The sequence below is a fragment of the Zosterops lateralis genome, assembly GCF_965231275.1.
Source record: "Zosterops lateralis genome assembly, chromosome: 15".
Classification (NCBI taxonomy): domain Eukaryota; kingdom Metazoa; phylum Chordata; class Aves; order Passeriformes; family Zosteropidae; genus Zosterops; species Zosterops lateralis.
In genome coordinates, this window is record NC_139775.1 from 15,597,484 (window position 1) to 15,623,302 (window position 25,819).

Consider the following 25,819-nt stretch of genomic DNA (forward strand, 5'->3'; position numbering starts at 1 on the left):
CAAAGAGTTTGTCAGTTGTGTTCTCGGTCTCACATCCCTGGTAAAGCTGCCAGGAGCCTCCAGGTTGAGTCAGAAAGGGGTGGAAGGTGGATGCTCCCTCACACACACACTTCACTCTCCACGCTGACAGCAGAGCTGCCAATAGAACAGCTTTTTGTCGTCTGTGGTGGTTTGATGTGCTGCACTAAGAGCCCGTCCAGCCCCACCTCCCCGGGGCGCTGTGTGGACATGACGTGTGGCTCCTTACCACCAGCATTTGGGGAAAGAAAATAAAAACAGAAAGGTTGGTTTGTTATTCTTAGTGATATATGAAAGAGCTGTCAGCTCCATCTTGAAACCATGAATCCCTGGGCATTCCTGGGACAGGGCAAAGGAATGCATCCTGCAGGGTTTGGGTTGTTTTTTGGTTTTTTTTTTCACTTGGAACAACCATTTGGCTCTTCTTGGTCTGCGAAGTTAAACTTGGGCTGAGTAACAAATTAATGCCGTCTCTTAGTCACTGTCTGGCCGGGATGGAAACGCTTCCCTGACCTGGTTTATCTGCACATCCATCCTGATGGCTTGGACAGGGTTTGCTGCTGGCTGCCGGCTCCTTCCCAGGGCAATGCTGCTGGCGCCGAGGGGGCAGGGGAGCTCAGACCTGGTGCTGCTGGGCCTCATCAGGGTCTCAGGGCATTCTAGAGGTGATTTCTAGAAGGTTTTTATATTTTAGGGATTTTTTTTATTTGTTTGTTTGTTTTATTTTGTAGCGATTTTCGTTAGATTGGTAGAGCTGGATAAAGTAATTTCTTCTTCGTAGAATCACGGAATGGTTTGGGTTGGGAGGAAAGTTAAAGCTCATGTTTTATCAACCCCCTGCCATGGGCAGGGACACTTTCCACCACACCAGGTTCCTCCAAGCCCTGTCCAACCTGACCTTGAACACTTTCAGAGAGGGAGACCTGGAAGCTTCAGATTAGTGACAAGGGGGCTCTGTGCCCAGCCCTTGACTGGTTTAAAAACTGATAAAAGATGGGCTGTAGCCCTCATTTCCATCCCCTGGCCCAGATTTCCATACCCTGGCCCAGATTTCCATCTCCCAGCCATCCTTCCTATCTTCTCACCTCCTGCTGTGAGCAGTGGCTCCACAGGTCTGGAATGTGGAGCTACTGGGGCACTCCCTGGGTCTCCTGCACAGGAATTCCAAACAGGAGAGAAAACTTGGAAAGACACCACCTGCACTTGGTGTATCATTTGTGTAGCTCAGACAAGGAAACAGCTTCTTGTGCAGTTGCAAACATGACAACATGGGCTTGGGGTTCAGGGTCACATCCTGCCCCCCATGTTTGTGTGGCCCCAGCCCACAGCGGTGCCATCTGCTCCTGCCAACAGCATTCCCAGTGCTGTGCTGCCTCTGCAGAAATCCAGGAAAAAGGAGGATTTCTTTAAGTAAAGGGGAGTTGAAGCTGCCCATCTGGGGGTCCTGGAGCACCTCCACAGGGGTCAGGCTGAGAGGACCCTGCCCTGAGGCATCCTCACTCCTCTGCTGCTCAGGAGAGCCCAGGCAAGATTTAAAATTTATTTAAAAACCCCCCAAGGAAGAGATGATTCCCTACTGCTGGCCAAGAAACGTGACGCCGAGCAAATAGTAGAAAATAAAACAAAAAACAAATAAAAGTTCATATTGGATCTGGAAATGGACATTTAATTTGCAGCGTCGATGGTGTCTGCGTGCAGAAATCTCCATTTCGGCTCAGGTCTCACAGTGCAAAAGTCCCTGTAAATGATATTGCTGCGTGCACGTTCTGGAGCCCCGTGCCATGTCGTTAACAGAGCGCTCCTTCTGGGAGTACATTCTTCCCTCATTTTCTATCCCCATACATTAAATTGATAGTTTGGGGGATTACTGCTCTTTCCAAGCTCACATGGGTGGAGTCCCCTTTATATGGCCATGCTGGTATGTAGTGAATTTGAATTGGCGCAGCAGAAAACTGGAAAATTTGGAACAGATAACTGTCTCCTATCTTTATATGGGAACATCAGAGTTCCTAGCTTTATTCTGGGGTTCTTGCCATTCCAAATATAATTTATTCTTTTATATAACTGTTTTCATATGATACACTCTGAAGAGCGGATAATGGTTTGGGGAGGATATAATCATTTTTTTTTCCCCCCATCCAAGGCTGTCTTCCCAATTAATGAGATTGAGAACACGTTCCAAAAAATCTATTTTTCCTCTCTGGGCTTTTTCTAATGTACTCAATTTATTCTGTAGTGTGTCTTGTGCTTCCTTTATGGAGTTTGATTCCTAAATCTTTGGTGGCTGGAGCCTGTGTGAACGCTCAGGGTGCAGTTGTAGGGGCAGTGAGGGACTGGCTGTCTCTGTCCCTTCCCACTTGGGGACATAGCAAGGTCATCATTGTCCCCACCTCACTGACCTCAATCTTTCTGCCAGATGGGGTGGCTTTATGGGAAGGTGTGTGCTTTATGGGAAGGTGGGGTATCCTCATCCCCTGGCTCCTTCTTCCCTCCTCTCTGGGTGGGAAATGGGTGGCCAGGGCTGAACCAGCACCTCCATCCCTCAGGAAAGGCTGTCCCAAGATAAATGTGCAAAGCTCCGGGGATTCTTTCTTCTTAAAGCCTCACCTGTAACCAAAATAAATAAAATTCTTGTAAGTTTTTCTCTGCTCACATCGGTGATGCTCCCAAAAACGTGTGGCATATTATCCCGGAATCATGGAGTGGTTTGGGATGGAAGAGATTCATCCCAAAAGGACCTTAAAGCCCATCTCATTCCACCCCTGCCATGGGCAGGGACACCTTCCACTGTCCCAGGTTGTTCCAAGCCCCGTCCAACCTGGACAGTGCCAACATGACACAGCTTCATATGAATTTCAGAGAGTTTGCTGCTCCAAAATGGGTTGGTTGATACAAGCGATATTTAAACAAACAAACAAATATTTTTAACTTGAGAGTAAAAGTGAATTTTTAGCCCTAGAGGAGTTACCTCGGGCCAGTGCTGGTGGCAAAGGGCTGCTCAGAACAGACCTCTCAGTGTCACCCAGGCAGTGAAGTGGTTCCTGCTCTCTCAGCAGTGAGTTTGCTCAGATGCTCCTAGTTGCATCTGTCCCTGTCCTGGCCAAACCATATTTTAGCTCCTGTTGGTTTGAGGTAAAGCTGAGGCAGCACCCCAGGAGTGTGTTGAAGCTTCCTGCAGCACCCAGCTTGGCCATCCCCACCAGCTCAGGGATGAGCAGTGCGGGAGGAGGAGCAGGTTTCTCATGCACTGGGCTCCCTGCTGGCTACTGAGGAGGAAGAGGAGGGTGATGAAGAGGCCAGCTGTGAGCAGCATCCTTGTTTTGTGGCAGGCATGTCCTTCTGCAAACATCTCTGCTCTTCCTCCAGGGCTAGGAACCAGTTAAGATCATTTTGTGGTGGCAGCCACATTCCTGGGAGTGGGGAATTCACATTTACACTGAGTCAGTCAGATGCTGCGTGACCTTGGGGAGCCACTTTCCTGATGACACTGTCTGCTGGAGACTCCCACCCTTGTGCTGCTCACAGGGAAAGGTCTTCCCCAGCCCGGGCTGCAGACCTGGGTCCTCTTGGTCAGAGCAAGAGTGGAGCACCCTGCAGGGGTGGGATGGGATGGGATGGGATGGGATGGGATAGGATGGGATGGGATGGGATGGGATGGGAAAGGAAGGGAGGAGAGGGGAAGGGAAGGCAGGGAGGGCAGCCTCGTTTGCTCCCCACACTATAATTAGCTGGGCTGTTGGGCAGAGCTGCTGTCAGGCTGTGACACCAGGCAGGCTGTGGGCACTCAGGGCCCTGTGTGAAGTCCCTGCTGCAGGACAGGGTGTAATTAATCAGCTGCAGGCCCTGGGAGCTGGGAGCTGACTGCTCAGATCCAGCTTCTCTTCCTGCCTTTATCATTTTTTTTTTAACCAGTGATGAAAGAGAACTTCACCTCTAAACCATTATAAACACGTAGGAGGATGGAAATGCTCAAGGGCAGGTTGGATGGGGCTTGGAGCAATCTGCTCTAGAGGAAGGTGTCCCTGCCATGGTGGGGGGTGAAATAGGATGAGCTTTAAGGTCTCTTCCAACCCAAACCACTCTGTGATTCCATGACTTGGTGCGTCCAAAGATGAAAAAATAACCATTTGTAAATACCAGGCAGCACATGAATGCAATTATGAGATCAGGCAGCTGACATGCCCAAAATGAGGCAAAATAAAAAAAAAAACAACCCACCAGGTTTTAGCAGGAACCCAGGCCCGGCCCTGCTGTGCTCAGGGCTCCCCTCTATAAATAGCAGTGAGTTCAGCTCCACGGCTCAGCCCTGATCCTGCAAACACTTAAGCCCAGGCACAGCTCCTTCCCAACTGCTGTAATAGTTTGCAGGCTGTAATCAGGAAAAAGAAGGGAAAATAAGGTGGAGAAGGGCTGGTGCAGCCCACTGGTGGTACCAGCCATGGGTGACCCCAGCCTGCAGCTCCCCTGGTGCTTCCTGCACCCTCTTTGTGTTCCAGAGGAGGATGAACGACAGCACAGAGCCCAGGTGCTCAGGCCCATGCGTGCATGTCGCTCTGGGTGCTGTGCAGCTGGCAGCTTTACAGGCTCTCGTGGTTTTGCCAGCAATTTGACAAGTTCTTCCATCCGGAGAAGCGGCAAGTGCAGGGTCTGGCCGTGCTGGCCCCAGCAGGGCTCGGGGAGCTCCTTCCACAGGGAGACTCCAGCGCAGAGCCTGTGCGTGCCTGCGGGGCTGTCTGTGCGTGAATGAATTCCTACAGGCACGCTGCAGCACAATGGGAGAAAACAAAGTTTCCTGGATGAGCTCTCGGTGAAGAAATGCTTTGAAGCTGGGGGTCAGCCTTAGCGCGGTGTGAGCTGTGGGGGGTTTGTGGGTGAGCTCCCCTTGGCACAGGGGGAGGCTCAGCTGGGGAAAGAGGGGCTGAGGAGGTGCTGCAAGGGGTGGGGAAGCAAGGAGGGAGTGCAGACTGGGGGTGCTGGCAGATGCTGATGCAGAGTCACTCTTCCTCCTGCAGGAAGGCAGGCGGGGATGGAGCTGGTCCTCAGTGACTCCAAGTCACTGTGGGGGTCTGTGCTGCATCCAGCCCTGCTGTGTGGGTGTAATTGCTGAGGGAGGGAGATGAGGGGGTCCCTGGAGCTGGCATGGTCTGTGGAACCAGGGATCCTTCCTCCTGCTCCAGCACAGATCCTGCCCCACTGTGCACTGCACCTGTGGGGGTGAGCTCCCAGCTGGAGTAGGAGAAAGTGGAAGCAGAATTGATGATGTTTGGAAATTTGACACTGCTCTGCCTTGGCCTGGCCCTGGAGAGTGTAGAACCTGCTGGCAGGGCCAGGCTGAGCTGCACAGACATGCTTTGGAGTGAGGGGCCAGTGATGGGACTGCTGTCCATCACTGCCCTGGGGCTCAGGGACAGGCTGGGTGACATCACAGAACCAGGGAACACCCTGGAATGGACCCACAGGGGTTGGACCCAACTCAGACCCAAATCCAACTCCTGTCCCTGCACAGACACCCCAACAATCTCTGTGCATCCATGAGAGCATTGTCCAAAGGCTCCTGGAGCTCTCTCAGCTTTGGGGCCACGAGCATTCCCTGGGGAGCCTGGTCAGTGCCCCACCACCCTCTAGTGGTCACCCCATTTTCCAAAGAACCAGCTTTATGTTCGTGTCCAGAACCACCACTGAGCCTCTGCTGAGCTGAGCTGAGCTGGAGCAGGGTGGTGCCCACCTGCCCACAGAGGGACATCCTGCACTGTCAGGGGCTGGGGTCAGCTCGGTGTCTGGGCAAGGCTGTGCCATCAGGGAGACCCTGAAACACAGCCCTGTTCCCTGGTGGTGCCTTGGGCAGGTGCCTGGAGGGCACCAGGAGCTCCTGAGTGTGGGGTTTGCTGCTCTGCTGGGCTGTGGCTGCAGTGCCTTGGTTCTGTTCTCTGGATTAATTCAGTGTACTGTGTGTGCAGAGCCACGTTTCCCTTCTCCTTCCCCTCTCAATGGTCCAAACCCCCTTTTCTTGGTTTCCAGCTTGTTTTTCACCTTCTGTTGGACTCAAAGCCCAGCTTGGATGTTCATCACAGCCCCCTGTGCGTGCACAGGTGAGTGTGAGAGCTGGGCCAGGCCCCTGCTCTGAGCTGGCTGGGGTGAGGTGGCTGTGGAATAATGAATGTGCTGGAGCCATTGACATCCCTGTCTGGCTGGGTTGTGTCTGGGGGGGATCAGCACCCCCTCCTCAGATCCATTGCAGTGGGGGCAGCACTGCCTGCCCCATCTGACCCTTCTGCTGCCACCAGATTTGTTCTGCTGTGTCACCCATCCTTTATCAGACACCCCAGTTCTCCATGCCTTGTTCTCCATAGACAAGGATCTGCTCTCCATCCGCGATGGCCTTTGGGAATCTGGGCTGCCCCCAGGCTGGGACCCACACTGAAGGCAGGAGTTACCTCTGTGGTTTTCAGCTCAGCTGGTTCATCCAGCCTGAAGTTCAAGCTGTAGGATTTGAGGGTCCATCCAGGCTCAGTGGATGTTTTGGGGCTGCCTGGGGCTGTGTTATCTGGGGGTCCTGGCTGTGCTGGGGCTGTCTGAGGAGTGCAGTGCTGGGGAGAGCTGGTGGCAGGTGGGATGGGTGCTGGAGCCCACCGAGGGGAGGGAACCATCCCCAGAACCCTTTGGCTCCTCAGTCAGCCCTTGCCAGAGGGCTGGGGGGAGATGGAGCACCCAGCCTGGCCCTGCTCCAGCCCTGGCCTGGGGGGGATGCTGTGAGCTGGGGTGGGGGCTGCCATCTCCCTCCTCCTCCTCCTCCCAGCCAACCACTCACATCCCAGGCTCTGAATTTTATTCCCCTTTCCGACAGTCAGGCATCACCTCCTGATTACTCATAACTGCAGCATGTTGCAGATACAACGTTCTGAGGAATGGCTGTGCCTGGGAGCACAACCAGCAGGATCCAGGGTGGCAGCTGGGATGGGGGGGGGAGATGGTCCCCAAACCCTGCCCTGCCCTGCCCAGGGGGCCCAGCACCTCCTGCTGATGCCCAAATACTCCTGGAGCCTGCCCAGCCCAGCTCCAAGTGCAGCTCAGGGATGTGAAGGTCCCAGCAGGTGACAGTGGCAGTGTGGCAGCACAGCCTGCAGCCAGCAATGGCTCGTCAGTTTGTTTGTTTTTGCAGAACACTCCTCTAGCACGGTAAAATCAGTCATCCCTCAGCTTTCCCCTGGTTTGTTTGTGTGGGCATTGATTACGCTGGGAGTTACTGAGCCAGATTTTATTGGAATGGCTTACAAAGCTGCCACCTGTGAGCAGCCACTGGTCTTGGTGGATTATTTTGGTGAAGTTGCTAAATAATTGCATGTGAGGCTTCTTCAGCCCTGCTGATAGCTTTGTTCTCCCAGGGACATTGCCTAGAAAAAAAAAAAAAAAAAAAAAAAAAAAAAAAAAAAAAAAAAAAAAAGATGAGCCAAGATTATGTTTGGCAGCGTTTACGAGAGGGGAAAAGTAGAACAGACTGATGTCTGCTGGTGAGGAGAAATAAATAAACCAGCACCTCTCTCTTAGCCCCTCCGTGAGCATCCTTGTTTCCAGCCCCAGGTCTGTTATCTCCCCAGCACGGCTGGATTTTGGAATTCAGCACACTCCTTTAAATCACTCGTCATTTCTGTTGTGCTGATTCTGACTAGGGCCCAGCAGGGCTGGCTCTGGGGATGAGCTGGCCTAGGGAATCCAGGCTTTCTTACCTCCTGTAACTCACAAAAATTGTTTAGTTCGTGCCTGAGAAGTGAAATTAAATTAACAAATCCAATTGTTCCTGTTGGCCTGGATTCACAGAATCAATGAGTGGTTTGGGCTGGAAAGGACTTTAAAACTCATCCTGTCCCATGGGCACCTTCCACATTCCCTGGTTTCTCCAATCCCTATCCCAACCTGGGCTGGGAGATTTCCAAGGATGGGACATTCATCACCTGGGACAGCGCCCTTGTGCTGCCCACCTTGTTCTCCAGGCCCTGCTGGGGCCCTGGAGGGATGGAATGCACATCCTGGGAATTTTTGGTGCTCAGTGCCCCCACGGGTGCCCCAGTGCTGCCCCTGCCCACAGTCCCTCCCTGGAGGAAAGGGTGTCTCAGGAGGAAAGGGTGGATGGATGGATGCAAGCCTCGCTTGGAGGTGTTTGTTTTAGAAAAGACGAGCTGATAAAAATTATTTCATTAAGGGACTTAGAAGTGTGTTTCCTCATGCCTGAGTCATCGGTGGAGTGAGCAGGCGAGGAGCAGCAGTGGGTCCTGCCGGAGGGTGACTCACACTGCAGCGTGGGGCTCAGGGGACTCAGAGCTGGGGGATGCTCTCCTGTAACTCTCTAGGGGAATGGTTTCTCCCTCCTGACCCCCTGGAGTTCCTTATCACACAGAGTGACCCTTCTTTCCTTCCCTGACCCCGCTGGCTGTGGTCCAGCTCTCTTTTCCCTGAGCAGGGGATATATAAGCCTCATCCTCCTTTGTTCTCTCTCTTTCCCCTCTGGAATTTTGAAGAATAAACACCTGGGACAAAGCTCCTGGGGAAAGGGCCTCTTCTGATATCTTTTATCTCATCCAGAGCTCCCTTTTGGTTATGATTTGGTGACAGTGGATCCCTGCCTGCTCACAGGCTGGGGTTTCCTCTTGGTGGGAGCTCTCTTTGGGTTTGGCTGGAAGGGGAAGCTTTGGGATCACTCTGGAGGGCCTGATTGGGGTTTGGCTGGAAGGGGAAGCTTTGGGATCACTCTGGCAGTTCTGATCAGGGTTTGGCTGGAAGGGGAAGCTTTGGGATCGCTCTGGAGGCCTGATTGGGGTTTGGCTGGAAGGGGAAGCTTTGGGATCACTCTGGAGGCCTGATCAGGGTTTGGCTGGAAGGGGAAGCTTTGGGATCGCTCTGGAGGGGCTGATCAGGGTTTGGCTGGAAGGGGAAGCTTTGGGATCACTCTGATTAGCATTCGGCCCCGCTGCTCCCGCTGTTTCGAGCTGGAGCTTGCCATTGCCTGGCAACCACAGAACAAAACTACAACAGCAGCCCCGAGCCCCAGCAGCTCCCGTGAGCCTGAACCGACACCCGGGGACAGGGACAGGGACAGGGACAGCGGCGGGGCCACGCCGGGCTGTGATCACTGCCCCACCCCACAAGGTACATGGACAGGGAGGAGGAGGAGGAGATGGAGATGGAGATGGAGAAGGAGGAGATGGAGAATGGGGAGGAGGAGGAGGAGGCAGCAGAGGAGGGGAGTGCTATGGCAGTGTAACACCTTTGGTGACACCCAGGCGTGGTGGGTCTGTGTCTGTCTGTCCCAGTGCCCCCTGCCATGAGCACCCCACTCACTCTCCCTTCCTGCAGGCACCATTCTGTGCTCAGGGAGCTCTGCCATGACCCGGGGCCTCAGAGCTGGGCTGGGGGCAGTGAGGTGTGTTGGAGAGAGGCTGGGATGTGTGTGGGGCACATCCCATCCTCACAGCACGAGGAGCTGCACACACACACTCTGTGTGTGCCGTGCACACACCTGGCCATGCAACCCAGGTGGGCTCTGTGCAGTGCCCACCCCACCCAGGGCAGGCCTGGCCTCACTGGGGTCTCATGGGAACCATCGCACAGCCCATCCGTGGTGCTCTCAGACTCTACTCCATCACGCTGGGGTGGAGTTGGAGGGATGGGAATTTGACTGAGCATCAGTCGCTCACTGGAAGCAGCTCCTTCCCAGTTTTGCATGTGCCCAGGGCCTCGTGTGGTTTTCTTGGCACAAGAATTTTGTTGTCCTGCTCCTGGCAGGAGCTGTGGGGCTGGGGCTCAGCCCCTTACCTGCCACAGGGTCTTTGCAGTGGTGGTGGCTCAGCCCCTACACCAAACCCTGCACTTTGTCCTCTTTTTGGCTGGGCAGGCTTGAAAGGACTTGAGTCTCCTCCTGAGACAAAGGTGCCACACTTCTGCAGGAGACACAGACGTGCCTGAGTACACTGAGTTCAGACCTAATGCACCCTCTCACCTCTAGTTTAACTCTAGATTTTTACATCTCTGGCTGCCGTGGGCTCTGCCTGTGGCTGGAGGTCCAAACTGTCCCCACTGAGACCCAGTGGGCAGGAAAATAACAAATACATCCTCATCATTGATACTTGCTTGGCAAAGGGATAAATAATAAACACATCTCTCTTTTGTGTCTTGCAGAGCCTGGGGTCGGCAGACAAGAAGGACTTTTACCAGCCCAAGTAAGTGCCAGTGACAGTGGTGAGTAATTGCATGGAAATTCCTGGCTGGTCCATGTTACCCAGCAGCTCCATGGCTTGCTAAGATTAGACATTTCGGTGTATACCAGAATAGCTGCTGCAATTACACAAGTGAGGATAACAGTGGAAGGGCTGTCAGTCACGCTGCCTTCGGGGCATATGCAAATCCTTCCATCAGGTCACAGGGAACCGTGACAGCTTGACTGAGCCTGGGGAGCAGAGCTGGGAGAGGGGAGGGGGGTTGCATGGGGTGACCTTTCCCACCTCTGCCTTCCTCCTCTGCTCCTGGTTTGCACAGCTGAGCTGCTGTTGAGAATGGAGGGGTTTCGTTGTGTGTCTTGTCCTCTCCCCACTGTGCTCAGCACAGCCCTGCCAGCTGCAGGGGGCCAGGAGGCCAAGGGGGTTTCTTACAGCTGTGGGTACAAGAAACTTACTGCAAACCACTCCACCAACACAAGCAGTTGGTGCCTGGTGTGTGGATTAGGTAACAGAGGTGGCACTTCCCAGGTGAGAAGGTTGTGCTTGCTGGAAGGACAGGTTTGTTCCCATTGTCATTTGGATAATGGCAAACTCTGTTAAAGGCCCTGCTGAGGGGTTGGGTTCTGCCCTGGCACTGGATTATGTGTTGTGCTGCTCAGCACGTCGCCTGTGGGACCTTGTGCTGCTCCTGCTCTGCTTGGGAAAGTGAAGGTCTTCAGGTTATTACCTTTCTTCTGGAAAAAAACCACACCAAAAAAACAATACCCCAAAATACAGGTGGATTCAAAATTGTGGGCCAGTGCTCTGATGGGCAGGATTGTCAGGGGAGCGTGGTTTAGGAAAATTCAAAAGGAATTGGGTTGAGGGTATTTCTCTCCAAAGCTCACTGTCCTCCTGCTCCTGTTCACTCTTCACTCTTTCCCAAGCATTCCCCAAGGCAGTGTGGCTCAGCAGCTTTCCAAGACCTCAGGCAGATAGAGACTTCTGGAAATCCAGAATATCTGTTTAATCCTGCATGGCTTTCTCAGAGATTGAAGGAATATCACAGGAGGTTGTGGAGTCGTTGTGGATGCCACAACAACATGAACACACATTTGGCAAAGAGCTTGTGCCTGTGTTTTTGTGACCTCTCCCAACAGCTGCCCAGGATTTCGGTGTTCCTGAAATATGTATGGTGCTGTGTTTGTGAGGAGCCTTTTTGACAAAGCAGGTTTAGAACAGATTGAAGCATCTCCCATGTCTCTGTTCCAGCTGGAGCTTTAGGGAGGCTTGAAGGAGGAGATTTGGAGGAAATCTGTAAAGAGCTCTTACTGTTCAGATTTCCTGTTTCCTGTGGTTTTGGTGGTTGGTAACAACAATTAGTGATGCTGCATTTATAACTCATCTCCTCTGAGGAATGAGGAATGTTTCTCCACCTTCATTGGGAGAACATGGGCTTCCCGTCTCGCTGAAGGTGTGGAGCTGCCTGGTCAGAGTGGGGGGAGCCTGCAGACACAGGATGTTTTATGGGTGTTTGTTTCTCTGTGCCACAAGTCCATGGGTCCTCCATGGTTTGTCCCAGCAGCTGTGACTTGGCTGGTCATAACACCATGATTAACACTTGATTAATGCCCAGCCCATTTACCCTCCTCAGTGTGTGGCTGTGGTGTGGCCTGGTACCACTGCCCTCTTCCCATGTGGGTTTTTGATGCAGCAGCTGATGCCACACTGTCTGCTGGACCCGTCTGCAGGGCTGGACCAGGAGCTCTCTGTGGAGCCCTTCAGTTTCTGGCAGGGCTGGAGCTGTTTTTCCTCAGCAGAGAAAGGTTGCTGGAAAATGCCAGAGGTTGGGTGGCCTTGCCAAGGACTCGAGACAGCTCAGCTCCTCTGCAGCAGCTCCACAGCCCAGATTCAGTTCCCTGAGCCCTGGGCAGGGCGGTGGGAAGCAGCCAGAGCATGGGAAGCAGCTGGTTCCCAGAGCTGGGACCAGCTGTGGTGGTTCCTGGACACATCTGTGCAGTGAGTCTGGGGAGCTGAGAGAAGTCTGGCAGTGTGTAGCTGGTCCTGCAGCTCTCATGTGCCAGAGCAAACTTGACTCTGCTTCTGTTTTTTCTTTTCTGGCTTCTGAGGCATTTGGCATTGGCTGACCTGCCACCAAACCCTGAGCTGTGGGAGCAGGGTCAGAGCCACCCTGCTCTTGTGTCAGCCCTTGGGGCTCTCCCATGCAGGTGTTGGTTCTGAAAGCAGCTGTCAGTGAACATCTGCACAGGTATCCTCACCTGCACTGCCTGCTCCAGCTGTCCCACATCAGCGGGTCCAGGTGCCTTCCTGTGTTTCCAAAACAGTGTGTTCAGACACCAGAGTGGTTTATCCTGACCTGCCTGCAGCTCTGCTCTCTCTGGGATTGACCAGAATTTGTAGGGACTGGGGCAGAAACATGGGCTGGTATCAGTCCAGCCCCTGAGCTCTCACTCCTTTGTCACCCCACTCCTGGAAGGTGCTGATACAACTGGAGTGCTGTCAGGACATCCAGGCTTCCAGAGGTCCTTCCAGATTTCTAACACAGGGCCCTGAGTTCTCTGCCAAGGCACTGGCTGAGGACCCAGGGGCAAGGACACCACGCTCAGAGACAGGAACAGGCTCTTCTGAGACAGGAGGTAACAACTCTCCTGGCAGGGCTGGGTGGAAGCATCTTGACAGGAACTGGAGTTGTCCTGTGTGTTTGCTAATTGCCCCTGGCACGTATTTGCTGCTCAGTGTCAGGAGCTCATTTTCTTTAAAGCAGAAAGAAATGTTGGTGGTAATGAGACTCAAAAACTGCCTAGAAAACACACAGGCTGCAAACCCTGGGCTCAGTATTGTCACTGCTTTGCAGAGGGAGCTGTCCTCATCCTCATCCCCCTGTGCTGCCTTGGGGCCAGGGCGATGCTCAGCTGTCAGGGAGCTGTCACTGGGAGCAGGGAATATCTGCCAGGCACCTCTGAGGTGTCAGGAGAGACACAGCTGCAGTGACACAAGCTGCTCTGCATTGACCCTCCCCTGGGGAGGCTGTGGGTGTGCAAAGAGCCCACCAGGCTGTCCCTGCAGCAGCAGGACCCCGCAGCCCTTTCAGGGCAGGCACCTGGTGGCTCTGTCTCCATCTCCCATTAAAGGTGCCCCCGCCCTCTGTCCTGCAGCCTCAGATGTGCAAACACATGAGGAACTTTTGAAACCACCTCCCAGAAAGCAGCAGCTCCTGTTTGCTTTGCCTCAAAGTCATTACACGGGGCTGTCTCTGCAGCTAATTCTTTGTCACCTGGCCCTCGCAGCAGAACATCTAATCTCCCAGACTCCAATCTTGCCGTGCAAGCACTCGGATGAAAGTGTTTCCTTGCTGAATCATTATCTCGTAAAACGTTGGTGGCTTTAAGGGCTCCAGAAATCAGTATTTACATTTTGCCAGCGTTAAGGACCGTCGTAATAAGCGCAATGTGTTCCTGAGCCGGATTTTTCATTTCAGTACCTCCTTCCCTCAGACATTATTGCTGTGGTGGTGATGATAATCACACACATACAGGCCGTGTTTGATTTCTGTGCTGGCTGGGAGTTGCTCAGCTGGGAGCTCAGTTTCCAGGGGGTGAGCAGAGGGAGGAGGACAGGCATGGGAAGTGGGGAGGAAGAGATGGTGCCAGGGACACCAGGGGGCTGTGGGGCAGGAGAAGCAATGGATTGAAGCAATTACAGACCAGTTCTCTGTAAAGGAAACTCATTGGGATACTCGATGTGAGAGACTGTCCCAAAAGCACCTGCACAAGTCTGGAGAATGCTCAGAGCTTTGGTTGTAGGAAAGGATGGAGCACCATCACCAACATCTCTGGGGGCAGTGGGATGGCAGAGCCCTGGAGGGTGGAGGAGAAATGTTGGGGTCTGTGGGGAAGAGAAGTGTTGGGGTCTGTGGGGAAGAGAAGTATTGGGGTCTGTGGGGTGGGGGCTCTAAGAAGTGCAGGTTGGAAGCTGAAGGGGAGTGTAGCCCCTCCAGAAGGGATCATGAACATGCTCTCCTCACTTCCAACCCCAAATCCTGGCCAAGGCACACACCTGGAGAGCTGAGGAGTGATCTCCTTTACACATAACATAATTAAAGAAGATTCTGGTGCTGGTTGGGGTGTCCTGGCAGTGAGGCTGAGCCATTGAAACTTATAAAACATTTCCCCTGGGGTTTGGCCAGTGGATTCAGCCTGAGCTCCAGGCAGGTGGAGGGACTTTATACTTTGGACTGAGCCTGGGGCTGCTTTCCCCTCTGGTGCTGGGAGGTGCCAGCTCAGCACTCAGGCTGGCACAGGGGACCCCTCAGCACCAGCTGCAGCCCTGCCACGGCTGCAGTGCCTGGCGTTAATCATGGCAGGGGAATTGAGCGTAGGAAGATGGGCATTTTTTAAACAAATAACCGAGCCTGCATTCTCCCCTGAGCAGGAGAGCAAAAATGTTTGCTGCAGTGAGTCAACACAGAGATGCTTCAGCCACGGGAGGTGCTGCTCCCACCCACAGCAGCCCCTGGTCCCAAAGGGGAGAGGTGGGAGAGGTGTTCCCTGAGTCAGTCCCTGCTGGGCTTTCTCCAGGACAGAGGGATCCTTTCTCTCGTGCTTTGCTTCTGGCACGAGTCTTGGTGGGGATTCCTCAGAGGCAGCTGGACTTGTAGCTCAGAAATTCTGCTTTGGGTGCCACCCCAGCTCCTCATTGCTCCAAGGCCAGGACTGTCTCACAGGATCTGAGGATGGTTTGAGTTGGAAGGAACTTGAAAACCCATCCAGTCACACCCCCTGCCATGGACAGAGACACCTTCCACCATGCCAAGTTGCTCCAAGCCCCATTCAGCCTGGCCTTGGGCATTTCCAGGAGTGGGCACCCTGTGCCAGGTCTCACCACTTTCACAGGGAACAATTTCAGTTTAAAGCCATTAAACAGCCCTCCTGATCCTTCCTGCAGTGCCTGGCAGGAGTCAGCCCTGGAGCTCCAGTGGTGTGGGATGTTTGGGTGGGATTTATGTCTATTAGATCACTCCTGTACCCAGCAGGGATATGAATTGCCCACAAGCTCCTGGACAGGTTTCAGTTGCCCTTCTGAGAGTTTTCTAATTCTCTGAGCATCCCTGAGATGTGTTTAATCCTGACCCAAAACTTGCCAGGATTTGCTGGGCTCCACCTCCCAGTCCTGGCACCTCTCACTGATAGAACCAGTTGGCTCCACTCTGGTTTTTGGCGGGCGGCAGATTTTTTAATCAATAAACTCAATATAGCTCAAAAACCTTTTTTGCAGCACGGTATTTTCTCCAGCCACCCATCGGATCAATTTTTATGACTCATCCCTGCAGGCTCTGCTGTTTCAGTGTCCCCTTTCAACGTGGACACCTTAATGGCAGGAGTGGCAGTGGCAGTCCCAGCAGTGCAGGACGTGCAGCTCTCCTGCTCTCCCCCAAGAACTGCATCAGCTTTTTTTCATCACAGGCATCACATTAGAGCCTTGTGCTGGGCTGCTCACCCGTGGTGACCCCTGACCCTTTCCTGGAGGCTCCCTCTTGTCTGGGATCCAGTCCCTGTTCAGAAATACGGCCCGAAATCCCTCTCTGGAGCTGTGTTATCCTGGGCCGGGCTGCATTGTCATGTACAGTGTTTGAATGGGCTCAGCACCACCAGGCAGCCCACATCTCCCTCTCTCCTCATCAATATTTACCATTACATCAATCTTCCTGTCACCCACTAATTTATTTTATTATTTTTTTTTTTTTGAGCGAGGATTTTGTGTTTTCATCGCGATCGTTGATGGAAATATCGACTGGTGTCCTCCCCATGGAGCCTCACTGACAATCCCCCATTGACACCTCCTGTCTGAGACCTGTCAGGCAGCTCTAAATCTATTTAAAGGGCTTGGTTTGCGCTGCACAGCCCCAAATTCTGAAATCTCAGAACGTCAGGGAGCACAGGGATGTGCACAGAGCCTTTTCCTGGGAGGGAATGTTCATTACAGAGTCACATCAGGCTCATTTGACAACATCTCCTCCACCAAGACACACCAAACCGACTTTAATTAGAACTTAGATCCTTTAATTATTTCTTAATTTAATTCCAGATGAGCCCTGCCTTCTGGGCCCTCTGTCAGGCTGACCATTTGGTTTTTAACTAGGTCACCCTTACTGCTCTGGGTGGGAGTGTTGGGGGGAAGGAGCCGTTTCCATCTGGATGTGGCAGCCTGAACTTTGCCCAAAACCAGCAGCAGAGCCCAAAATCCTCTCCCCAGCTTTTAGGGACGTGTTGGCTGCTTGGTGCTGCTTGGCCACATTCGATATACTTGGATGCTGATGATTTAGGAGAGCTTCATCTCCCCTAGGAATTAGTTTATTCACTTTTTTTTTCCCCCAAACACAGAATAAATATGGGCTGTGTTTTTCTTTTCTGCATCATTTGAGCAGCCCTATAGACCCTGATTTAAAGTAGCCCCAGTGCTCCCTCAAACCAGACCTATTGCTAGCCTTTGTTTGGCTCCCAACAGCAGATTTTCCATGCATTTCCCCCTTCTTTAGTTCCCCCTAATAATTTCCCTGTATATTGCAATATTTCATTTGTGTCGACCACTTTATTCTGCACTCTGTGGCAGGAGGTTGGGACTAGATGGAAACCAAACCCTCCCATGATTTTCCTGCTGGCTCTGTGAGTCTTTCAGAGTTCTAACACATTATTTCTTATCAGTTGGGAACGTGCCTTTAAGGCTGAGCTCCTGCAGCTGGCTTAGGTATGATGTGCTGTGCCTCGTCCCGCTCCTTGGAGAGAAGGTAAATATGTGTTTATCCAAGCACCAACTGCTAAAAGATCTGTAATCCCAAAGAAAAACACACATAATGGTGTGTATTGTGAGCGTGCAGTGCCCTCCTCTTCACTCCCTGCCACCCTCCCACGCAGGCACTGCTGATCAGGAGTGCTGAGTGCCTTCAGTTTCTGCTGGTGAGGGAAAATCCCCCGTTCCCCATTCCCTGCTCTCCACCTTTGTCCCTCAGCACAGTGTGATAAAGTTTCTTGGAACAGCCAACAGATTAATCTGGGTTTTTATTCAAACACCAGTGTGGTGTTTTCTCAGGTTGGCAGCTGGGAGAGGCACACAAGGGCTTGGGTTGGAAGGGACATTAAGGATCATCTAATTCTGCCCCTCTGCCATGGGCAGGGACACCTTCCTCTGTCCCAGGGATCTCCAAGGCTCATTCCAGGTGCTGTGAGCAACCAGCTGCATCCCCTGGAGCTCCTCTGGCTCTTTCTCCAGGAGGGATCATGGGTGGGATTTGGCAGACTGCAGGAGATGTGCAGACAGTGCTAATTTGCTCAGGGAGAAGTGTGATGAGGGTGTTAAAGGAGGAAACTGTCTTTCCTGCATCCTGACAAAGCCGAGTGCCTGGAGGGTGATCCAAGGATTTCAGCTTTCCTACAGGTTTCTGGCACTGCCAGGCATGAGGTTTAGGGGAGTCCAGTGGCTGTGCAGTGGGGAGGGATGAGGGTGAGGGGATTTATTTGTCTCTTGAGGCTCAGGACATCATCACAAGCAGCATCCTGCCTAATTTATGGGGAAATGAATTCTTACTCTGACCATCTTGGCTTTGCTGCTGTAACTCAGTGGCTCCATGATCTCTGAAGGCTGGCAGGAGGAGCGTGGCTGATTCTGCAGACACTGGCTCTGCTTCTCTGAGTGCCCTGTGTCCCCTTTCTCTGGGATTTTTTGCCTGGCTGGAGCCCCCAGTGCTCTGTACATCCCAGCATGGGATGGATCCCACCTTGTCCCAGCAGAGCTGGAGCTGCTCCTGGGGGATCCCCTGTCCCCTGGGGACACCAGAGGGGGTTTCAGCCACAGCAGAGTGAGAAACTGTCAATATTTGTACACAAAGGCCGTGCTGAAATCCCCGTCCCAGCCCAGACATCAGAGGTGTCAGTTTTGATTTCCCAAACACAGAGAGAGCCCTTTCAGCCCCAGCCTGCCCAGACACTGCAGCTTTAATGTCCAAGCACCCAGCGTGTTTCCACTCCCCTCGAATGCATCAATCAGGTCTCGGTGAGGCTCTGAAAGAGCCAGTTTGTTAAACAAACACACTTAGTGTAAAAAGTTTATTCCAGTTAATTGGGACTTCATTGCAATGGAAACAAATTACCCAGCTGTCATCTGCCAAGGCAAACAGCAGCGGGGGAGCGGGGGTCCTGGCCAGGAGGGAGACAAACAGCCATCTCAGGCAACCTTATTTATGGCCTTTTTATGTATTTCTGTATTTATTTGGACATTCCTGAGCTGGAGAGCTGGAATTGCTGTTGCCGAGCTGCCTGGCCCAGCACTTGCACAGGGCAGGTTATCAACCTCTGGGGCTCCTGGGCAGGGAGCTGCCCCCAGCCAGGGTGGGCACCGCCCTGGGGACCCCCAGCCTGGGGCTGTGTCCCTGCCCAGATCCCTCCAGGCTGCCCAGGGCTCCACAGCCAGAGAGGAGGGGCTGGATGGGGATGTCAGGGCGAGCTGCTGGTCCCTGGAGGTTGGGGATGTTTGGGATGTGAGGGATGTGAGGGATGTGAGGGATGTGAGGGATGTGGGGGTGTGAGGGATGTGGGGGTGTGAGGGATGTGTGGTCCCTGCAGGGAGCAGCAGGCCAGGGACGCACCCAGGAGGGCAGGGGCTGGTGGCTGATATATTCCCTCTCCTGCCCTCCTCCTGGGGGCTTTAGCCAGCTCAGTTATTAGGAGGATTTGGAGAGAATTATATCAGGGATGAGGTGAGATATCTCAGAAGAGGCCCCTTTCCCCAGGACTTTTGTCCCAGGCGTTTATTCTTCGAGTTTCCAGGGGGGAAAGAGGGCGTACAAAGGAAGGGGAGACAATTTACAGCCTCCCAGCTCAGAGGAGAGATAGCTGGACCACAGCCCGTGGGGTCAGAGAAGGAAGGAAGGGTCACTCTGAGTGGTCAGGGACTCCAGGGAGTCAGGAGGGAGAAACCATTTCCCTGGAGAATTACAACAGGTGGCCATGGGGAACTTTGCTCCACAGCTCCTTGCCCAGCTCCAGACCTCCTACAGCCTCTCAGGGGTGCCCTGTGTGGGCACCGACCCCAGGGCGAGTCCCCAGCCCCAATCCAGTCCTGTCCCCTCTTCCCAGCCCAGGGAAGTGCTTTTGTGGCAGGAGAGTTGTGGGTGCTGCCTGACGAGGCTCCCACTCATCCCCAGCTCACTGGATTTAACCAACACCCTGTCAGCAGCCTTGCTCCCCTGCTGCAGTTTTCCTGCAGAGGAGGGAGCGATGCTGGGCTGGGGAGCAGAGCTCTGTGAGCACCCTTAAGGCATGAACAATTGGCCTTGTACCTGATCAAACTGCACCCCGATGGTGCTTTGACTCCAGTATGATTTCTAACAACTGCTGCAGAAAAGGACAATATTTTCCATTCCATGGACAGTGTGAGCTCTGAAGCTCAATCATGAATAGATGCCCAACCCTCTGACACAGGGGAAGGGTAACAGGAGAGGGAATGAGCCAGAAGTACCCTGACCACAGAATCTTCTGGTTTCTGTCACCTGTAGCTCTGTGCTGAGTGTCCACAAAGTTTTGCAGATGACTGGGCAAGCAATTTATAGCTGATACTGTGTGTAAATGGCAGGGAGCAGAGCTCGGTGAGCCCAGGGCCGGGCAGGATGGGACCAGGACCCGCAGCCGCCTCGGAAGTGACAGATAAAGGCCGGGATTAGCAGCGGGTACCATGTCAGGACAGCAGCATCCCCTTTCCTGCAGCGCTGACACCCGAGCTGAGGCGAGGGCAGGACATGGGATCACCTCCTCCCCAGCTCCTGTCCCTGCTCCTGTCCTTGCCTCGTGTCCCTCCAGCTCTGCCCTTGGGATCCGGGGCAGCCGTGGCGTGGCTGGGATGGGGACAGAGCCAGGGCCTTGTCCCAGCCCATGGATGGGTGCAGCCCCCATAGCACAGCTCTGCACGGCTGTGGATGTGTCATCCTGTTGGGGATGGCAGCAGGGGAGGTGGGGATGGGAGGGGAATGGGGGGCTCTCCCAGTCCTCCTTGGGGTGCACATCCTGCCCTGCATGGGGGGCTCTCCCAGTCCCCCTTCCCTGCATGGGGGGCTCTCCCAGTCCCCCTCGGGGTGCACATCCTTCCCCGCTGGCCTTGAGGATGTGCAGGACAGGAGCAGCTCTCTGTCCATGTGCTGGGAATTCTCTTGTGTCCCCAGTGAACAAACCCAGAGCTCTCTCACCCTGCTGACTGACCACGTCCAGGCCAATCCTAAAGCAAAGTCCTAAAATTCACATTTGAATTTCACTCTGCAGTCAAGTTGCCATCCAAAGCCTTTTATCCACTTCCCGAGAGTGTTTCTGTTACTTTACAGTTGTGAGATCATCGTGACCTGGAGTTTCTGTCTGTGATGGGGCATGTTCAAGGCTGGAGGGTCTGGAGTGGGATATGAATCCTTGGAGGGGGAAAACAGCAGAGCCAAGCACTGACAGATACAGAGAGGAGTGCTGAGATCAGACTGATCTTACCAGAGGGATGTGGGAAACATGGTGACCAGAACTGGGAAGGACATGAGATTTGGCTCCACTTCTGGAACATGGAATGGAATGGAATGGGATTTGATGGGATGGAATGGGATGGGATGGGATGGGATGGGATGGGATGGAATGGAATGGAATGGAATGGAATGGAATGGAATGGAATGGGATGGGATGGGATGAGATGGGATGAGATGGGATGGGATGGGATGGAGGAGGGATTGGGGAATTTGGCTGAAGCACCTTGGAATCAGCTGGCCCATCTTGAGACAATCTGAAAACACAAAGGTAAAAAACGACAGGGAAACAATGCCCCACTTCCCTGTATGGGAGCAGCAGTGCCCCCTCAGCCCCACATCCCTGTGCCCCCACTCTCTGCAGGACCCTTGGTGGGCAGAGCCAGGGCTCGGGGTGCCAGGCATCTCCCTCCTCCACCTGGCAACCCTCTATTATTAGGGATTGTAGCTTTCTGTTTGCAGATTGATTTGTTGGTGGTGGTTATTTTTAGCTCCTCCAGTGCCTAGCAGATTCCTCGAGGGATTCTTTCTTTGCCTCTCCCTCCCACAGGTTTGTTTGTAATGGAGCCGAGTCGATTTGAGCCACAAGCAAAGAGCTTCCAGGGCTGGCAGGGGCTGTGCTGCCTCACTCGGGGAGCAGATCTCCCTCTGTGGTTTAACTCAGATGTGTCCATGGGGTGCTGTGATGGGCCATCACTCCCTCCTACAGCCCCTGTAGGGCTGGATACTGTGCAGTGCCCACCCAAAATCCCTGCCAGAGTACTCTGGGTGGCTCCTGGTCCCCTCACTCCTCTCAGCACTGCCCTCCCCGAGAGTTTCACTGCCCATGGGGAGAAACTCAGCATCACTGCATGTGGAAACAAACCCCAGGCTCCTCCTGCAGCTCCACGGCCAGGCTGGATGGAAATTTTTTCAGCATATTTTAAAGCCCGGCACAAAGTAAATCAAAACAAGTGGTGGGTATGTTTTGGACTCTGGCAGAGCTCTTGTTATCGCTTCTCCTGCTGCCTGTCCCAGACAAGGGCTCACTTGGAGTGTGCCCTTCTGCTGAGCCAGGGGGGCAATGTTTTCATTCCTGATTTAGAGCATCTGTCCCATGGGGGGTCCAGCCCCGTCTCCCGCTGAGCCCAGCACAGCCAAGAGCCCCAGGGCTCACCTGTCACCACCAGCCCCAGGGCTGCATTAATGTTCCCTAGAAAATGTCACTCTCTTTGGACTCAGCTGCTTCTGCTCACCCCAGGTTGACGCTTGGTGAGGGCATGTGTGAAGGTACGCTTTGTGCTCTGGTGTTTTTTTGTTTTTTGTTTTTTGTTTTTTTTTTTTTATTTCCCAGGATTTTTTGTTATTTTGTAGAGCAGAGTTGAGTTGTGCTTGTTTTTAAACACCTAAAGTATAGGTTGATACTCAGTGTAGGTTTGCTGGTTTTTTTCCTGGGGAGAGGCAACTCTGGGAGGTCTCACTCAGGTAGGGCTTTGGTGGTGGCATCTCCACCACATCCAGGAAAGTTTTTCTGGAGCTCTGATCTCCCCAGGCTGGGAGGTGAGCACATGCTGAAGTGTTTCCTTGGACTTGCTCCTGTAAAAGCAGCCCCTGCAGTGGCCAAGGAGACAAAGCCTGAAAACCACTCAAGTCTTCAAGCAGACCTGGAAGCCACTTGCAAGGCCACAAACATCACGGTGTGGCAGCTCCTCTTCCTCTCTGTGGATTGATCAGCTCCAAGGAGAAATGAGGAGGACACCAGGGCCATTTGTCCCCAAGGGATGTGCTGAAAGAAAAGACAAGGAATCCGTCCCTGCTTGGTGCTCTTAGTGGCTTCTGGTCCAGTATCACCTCCTTTCCATCAGGACTGGGTGGTGGCTGGCTGAAATCACACCCAGAATTAGCAGAGAGCCTTGGGAAACCTCTGTGCTGAGCCTAAAGCCAGACTCTGCTTTAGTGGAGCAGCCTGGTGCTGGAGGTGAAAGTCCTGCAATGTGGACTCAGAATGCACAGTGAACTTTGTTCTTTCTCGGCTGTTTTTCCTTGGGGTCCAATGGCAGCTTTTCTGGGGTTGAAGTTGTCATTGAGGTTTTCCTGGTCTTTAATTTGATTATGTTCATTAGCACAGTTCCTGTCAAAGAACAGCGTGTTCCCTCCCTGTGCTTGCCTGTCTCCCTGGCTAATAACCCTGTGCTGCTCTTTGGGAAGAGGATGCAGGAGCTTTGGGAATGACTCCTGGTGTAACAGACAGGCATCAGCATTGTCAGCCAGCGCTGAAAAGCAGCATTAATTCAAAGGGAATTGATGACAGCAGAAAGCCCAGGGTGTGTGTTGGGGAGCATTGAGACAGCCAGTCTCAAACTGTGGCAGTGCCTGTGTGTTCCCCCAGGTGCTGAGAGCTCCTCTGAACCCAGATGGTTCATTTTCCTCTCAGGAACAGCCCCTAACAGCAGCTTCCTGCTCCTCCCTTTTCTCCCCTGAGGTCCTGCTTTGAAGGTGTCCATTCCTGGGGCTGGTGGTGCAGTGGAAAGGCTCCATCAGGGCTGGGTGTCCATTCCTGGGGCTGGTGGTGCAATGGAAAGGCTCCATCAGGGCTGGGTGTCCATTCCTGGGGCTGGTGGTGCAGTGAAGAGGCTCCATCAGGGCTGGGCAGTGCAGGAGAAGACCTGCAGAGCCAGAGGCAGCTGTGGGACGTGCTGTGCTTTGGCTGGGCTGAGCTGGGAGGTGATCCTGCTTTCTGAGCATCTGCTCTGCTCCTGAAGGCCCCACCATCTCCCTCAGTTGGGTTTTGTCAGCTCTGAGGAATAATAAGATGATATGGGGATAAGATAATATGGGGAAGATAATAATAAGAGTTTATGGGGAAACTGAGGCACAGAGTTTTGGCTCACAGGCAAGGCCATGCTCCAGGCAGGTTCCCAGCCCTGGGGATGGTTTTGTCCTGCCCCTCTTGGCCTCTGCTGAGGTGCATCCATCCCTCTTCCATCCATCAGCTCCTGGGTTTGGGTTTTGGGCTGCCCTTCCCCGGGTGCCTCTGCCCTCCCTCGCCGTGGTGCTGCAGTCCCCGTGCCCCAGGCGCCGAGGAGCTGTCCTCTCCCTTGGCTGCAGAAACGGGCTCAGCATCCCAGAAATCCAGGCTTTGCTGCGGGAGCCAACAGTCACACAACCTCCGTCCAGAAACCCTCATTATCGGCTGCTTGCCTTTTTTTTAATTTTATTTTTTTCCCCTTGGTTTCTTTGAACTACAGCTCCCAGGATGCCTGAAGATATGCAGACATCCCGAAGACAGTGGTTTCCCATAAACTTTTGGGGTTTCATGCTTTGCGAGCAGGAATGTTTTTATTGCTTTGCAAATCCCTTCAAGTCCCTCAAACCTCCAGGGCGGCGGCGGGGGCTGGAGCCGGCTGGGGGGGAGACACGCCAGGGGCTTTTCTCTCCTGAATTTTCCCCCCTTCTTGCAAGAGGGACCTTTGCAACTCCCTGTCATGCCTTTTCAAGGGAAATTTGGGACTGGGAGGAAGTTTGAAGCAGCCGTGGTTTGCCTGTAGGGATGTGTTTCCCATTCTCCTGGTCCCCGTTATTTCAAGGGTTGCTCAGCAGTGTCCTCCCCATGTGTGTGTTGGGCAAGGTGGGGAAGGGTTTTTGCTGAACTGGGAGGAACTGGGACACAGGAGAGAGAAGGAGATGCAGATCCCTGCACCAGTGCAGTGAGCCCAGGACACTGGGGTGTAATTCCTGACACGCTCACAAGTCCTGAGGGGAAACCAGAGAGGGAGGGTTTTGTTCAGCATTGACAGATGTGGTTGGAACTGTGGCCTGGAGGGTCTGGCCCCAGCCAGATCCACCCAGGGGCCAGGGCAGAAGTGCCACAGGTGCCCACAGAGCTCTGCATCTTCCTGCAGCCCATGCTGGCCGTGCTGTGGGCTCTGTGGCGTGGGCCCAGCTGTCCCCAATAATCCCTTACTCCCTGCAGGAGGGGAACCACAGAGAGCAGAACAGTGCTGTGGTGACATGGGGGCATTTTATGGTCACGTTCTTCTGGCCATTAAAGTTCTTCAATGAGTTTTTCCTGTTTGGTGCAGTGTTATATCTCACAATCAGACTTGTGGTGTTTTGCCATTCTCCTTTTTCCCTTTGGCTGCCCAGGCTCCTCTGTAAGTTGGGATTTAATATGTCTTAATTTCTTTGGTAGGTCTTTACTAGTTTGAGGAACTTTTTGAGTGAAAGACAGAGGTACTTGGAGGTCACCAGAATCCTCATCAGCCTCCCAGAGGTTGCAGAGGCAGTAGAGCCGTGGGTCAGGCAGTGTGTGCTGTGGGATCAGGGAGGGGTTGAGGTTGGAAGGCACCTCTGGAGATCCTCTTGTCCAACCAATCCCTGCTAAAGCACAGGGTCACCCACAGCAGGATCGTGCCCGGGTGTGTTTTTAACATATCTGGGGAAGGAAACTCCCCAGCCCCTCTGGGGCAGCCTGTCCAGTGCTCCACCACCCAAAGGGACCAAATGGAGTTGTCCCATTCCTGAGCACTGAGGCCAGTGGGATTCTGAGGGGTCCATTTCTGGGCAGCTTTCCTGGTGCCTCTGGGATCTGGGCTCGTTCTCCATCACCCTTCTCCCATCCTTCACCCTCCCTCCAGTCCTGAGCACATCTGTGTGCCTTGGCACAGGCAGCTCCTGTCACCTGCCTGTCCCCATGGTGCTGGTGGCAGTGCTGTGCTCTCTGGAGGAGGTGGGTGCTGGGGGCAGTGCTGTGCTCTCTGGAGGAGATGGGTGCTGGGGGCAGTGCTGTGCTCTGCTGGAGGAGGTGGGTACCCCAGCCAGGATGGCACTGGGGTCAATGCTGTGCTCTCTGGAGGAGATGGGTGCTGGGGTCAGTGCTGTGCTCTCTGGAGGAGGATGGCACTGGGGTCAGTGCTATGCTCTCTGGAGGAGGTGGGTGCTGGGGTCAATGCTGTGCTCTCTGGAGGAGATGGGTGCTGGGGTCAATGCTGTGCTCTCTGGAGGAGATGGGTGCTGGGGTCAGTGCTGTGCCCTGCTGGAGGAGGATGGTGCTGGGGTCAATGCTGTGCTC

General features: G+C 53.6%; 1 protein-coding gene across 1 annotated transcript in view; it reads left to right on the forward strand.

Moving 5' to 3' along the window:
- The window catches only part of LOC310915650 (ankyrin repeat and fibronectin type-III domain-containing protein 1-like), a gene marked incomplete at its 5' end in the record, with an annotated part of 162,026 nt that overhangs the window by 87,034 nt on the left and 49,173 nt on the right, over positions 1–25,819 (forward strand). The window contains one exon of the mRNA XM_083872708.1: positions 10,189–10,229. Coding sequence (XP_083728834.1) covers positions 10,189–10,229 — 41 coding nt within the window. The remainder of the gene's footprint in view (positions 1–10,188; positions 10,230–25,819) is intronic.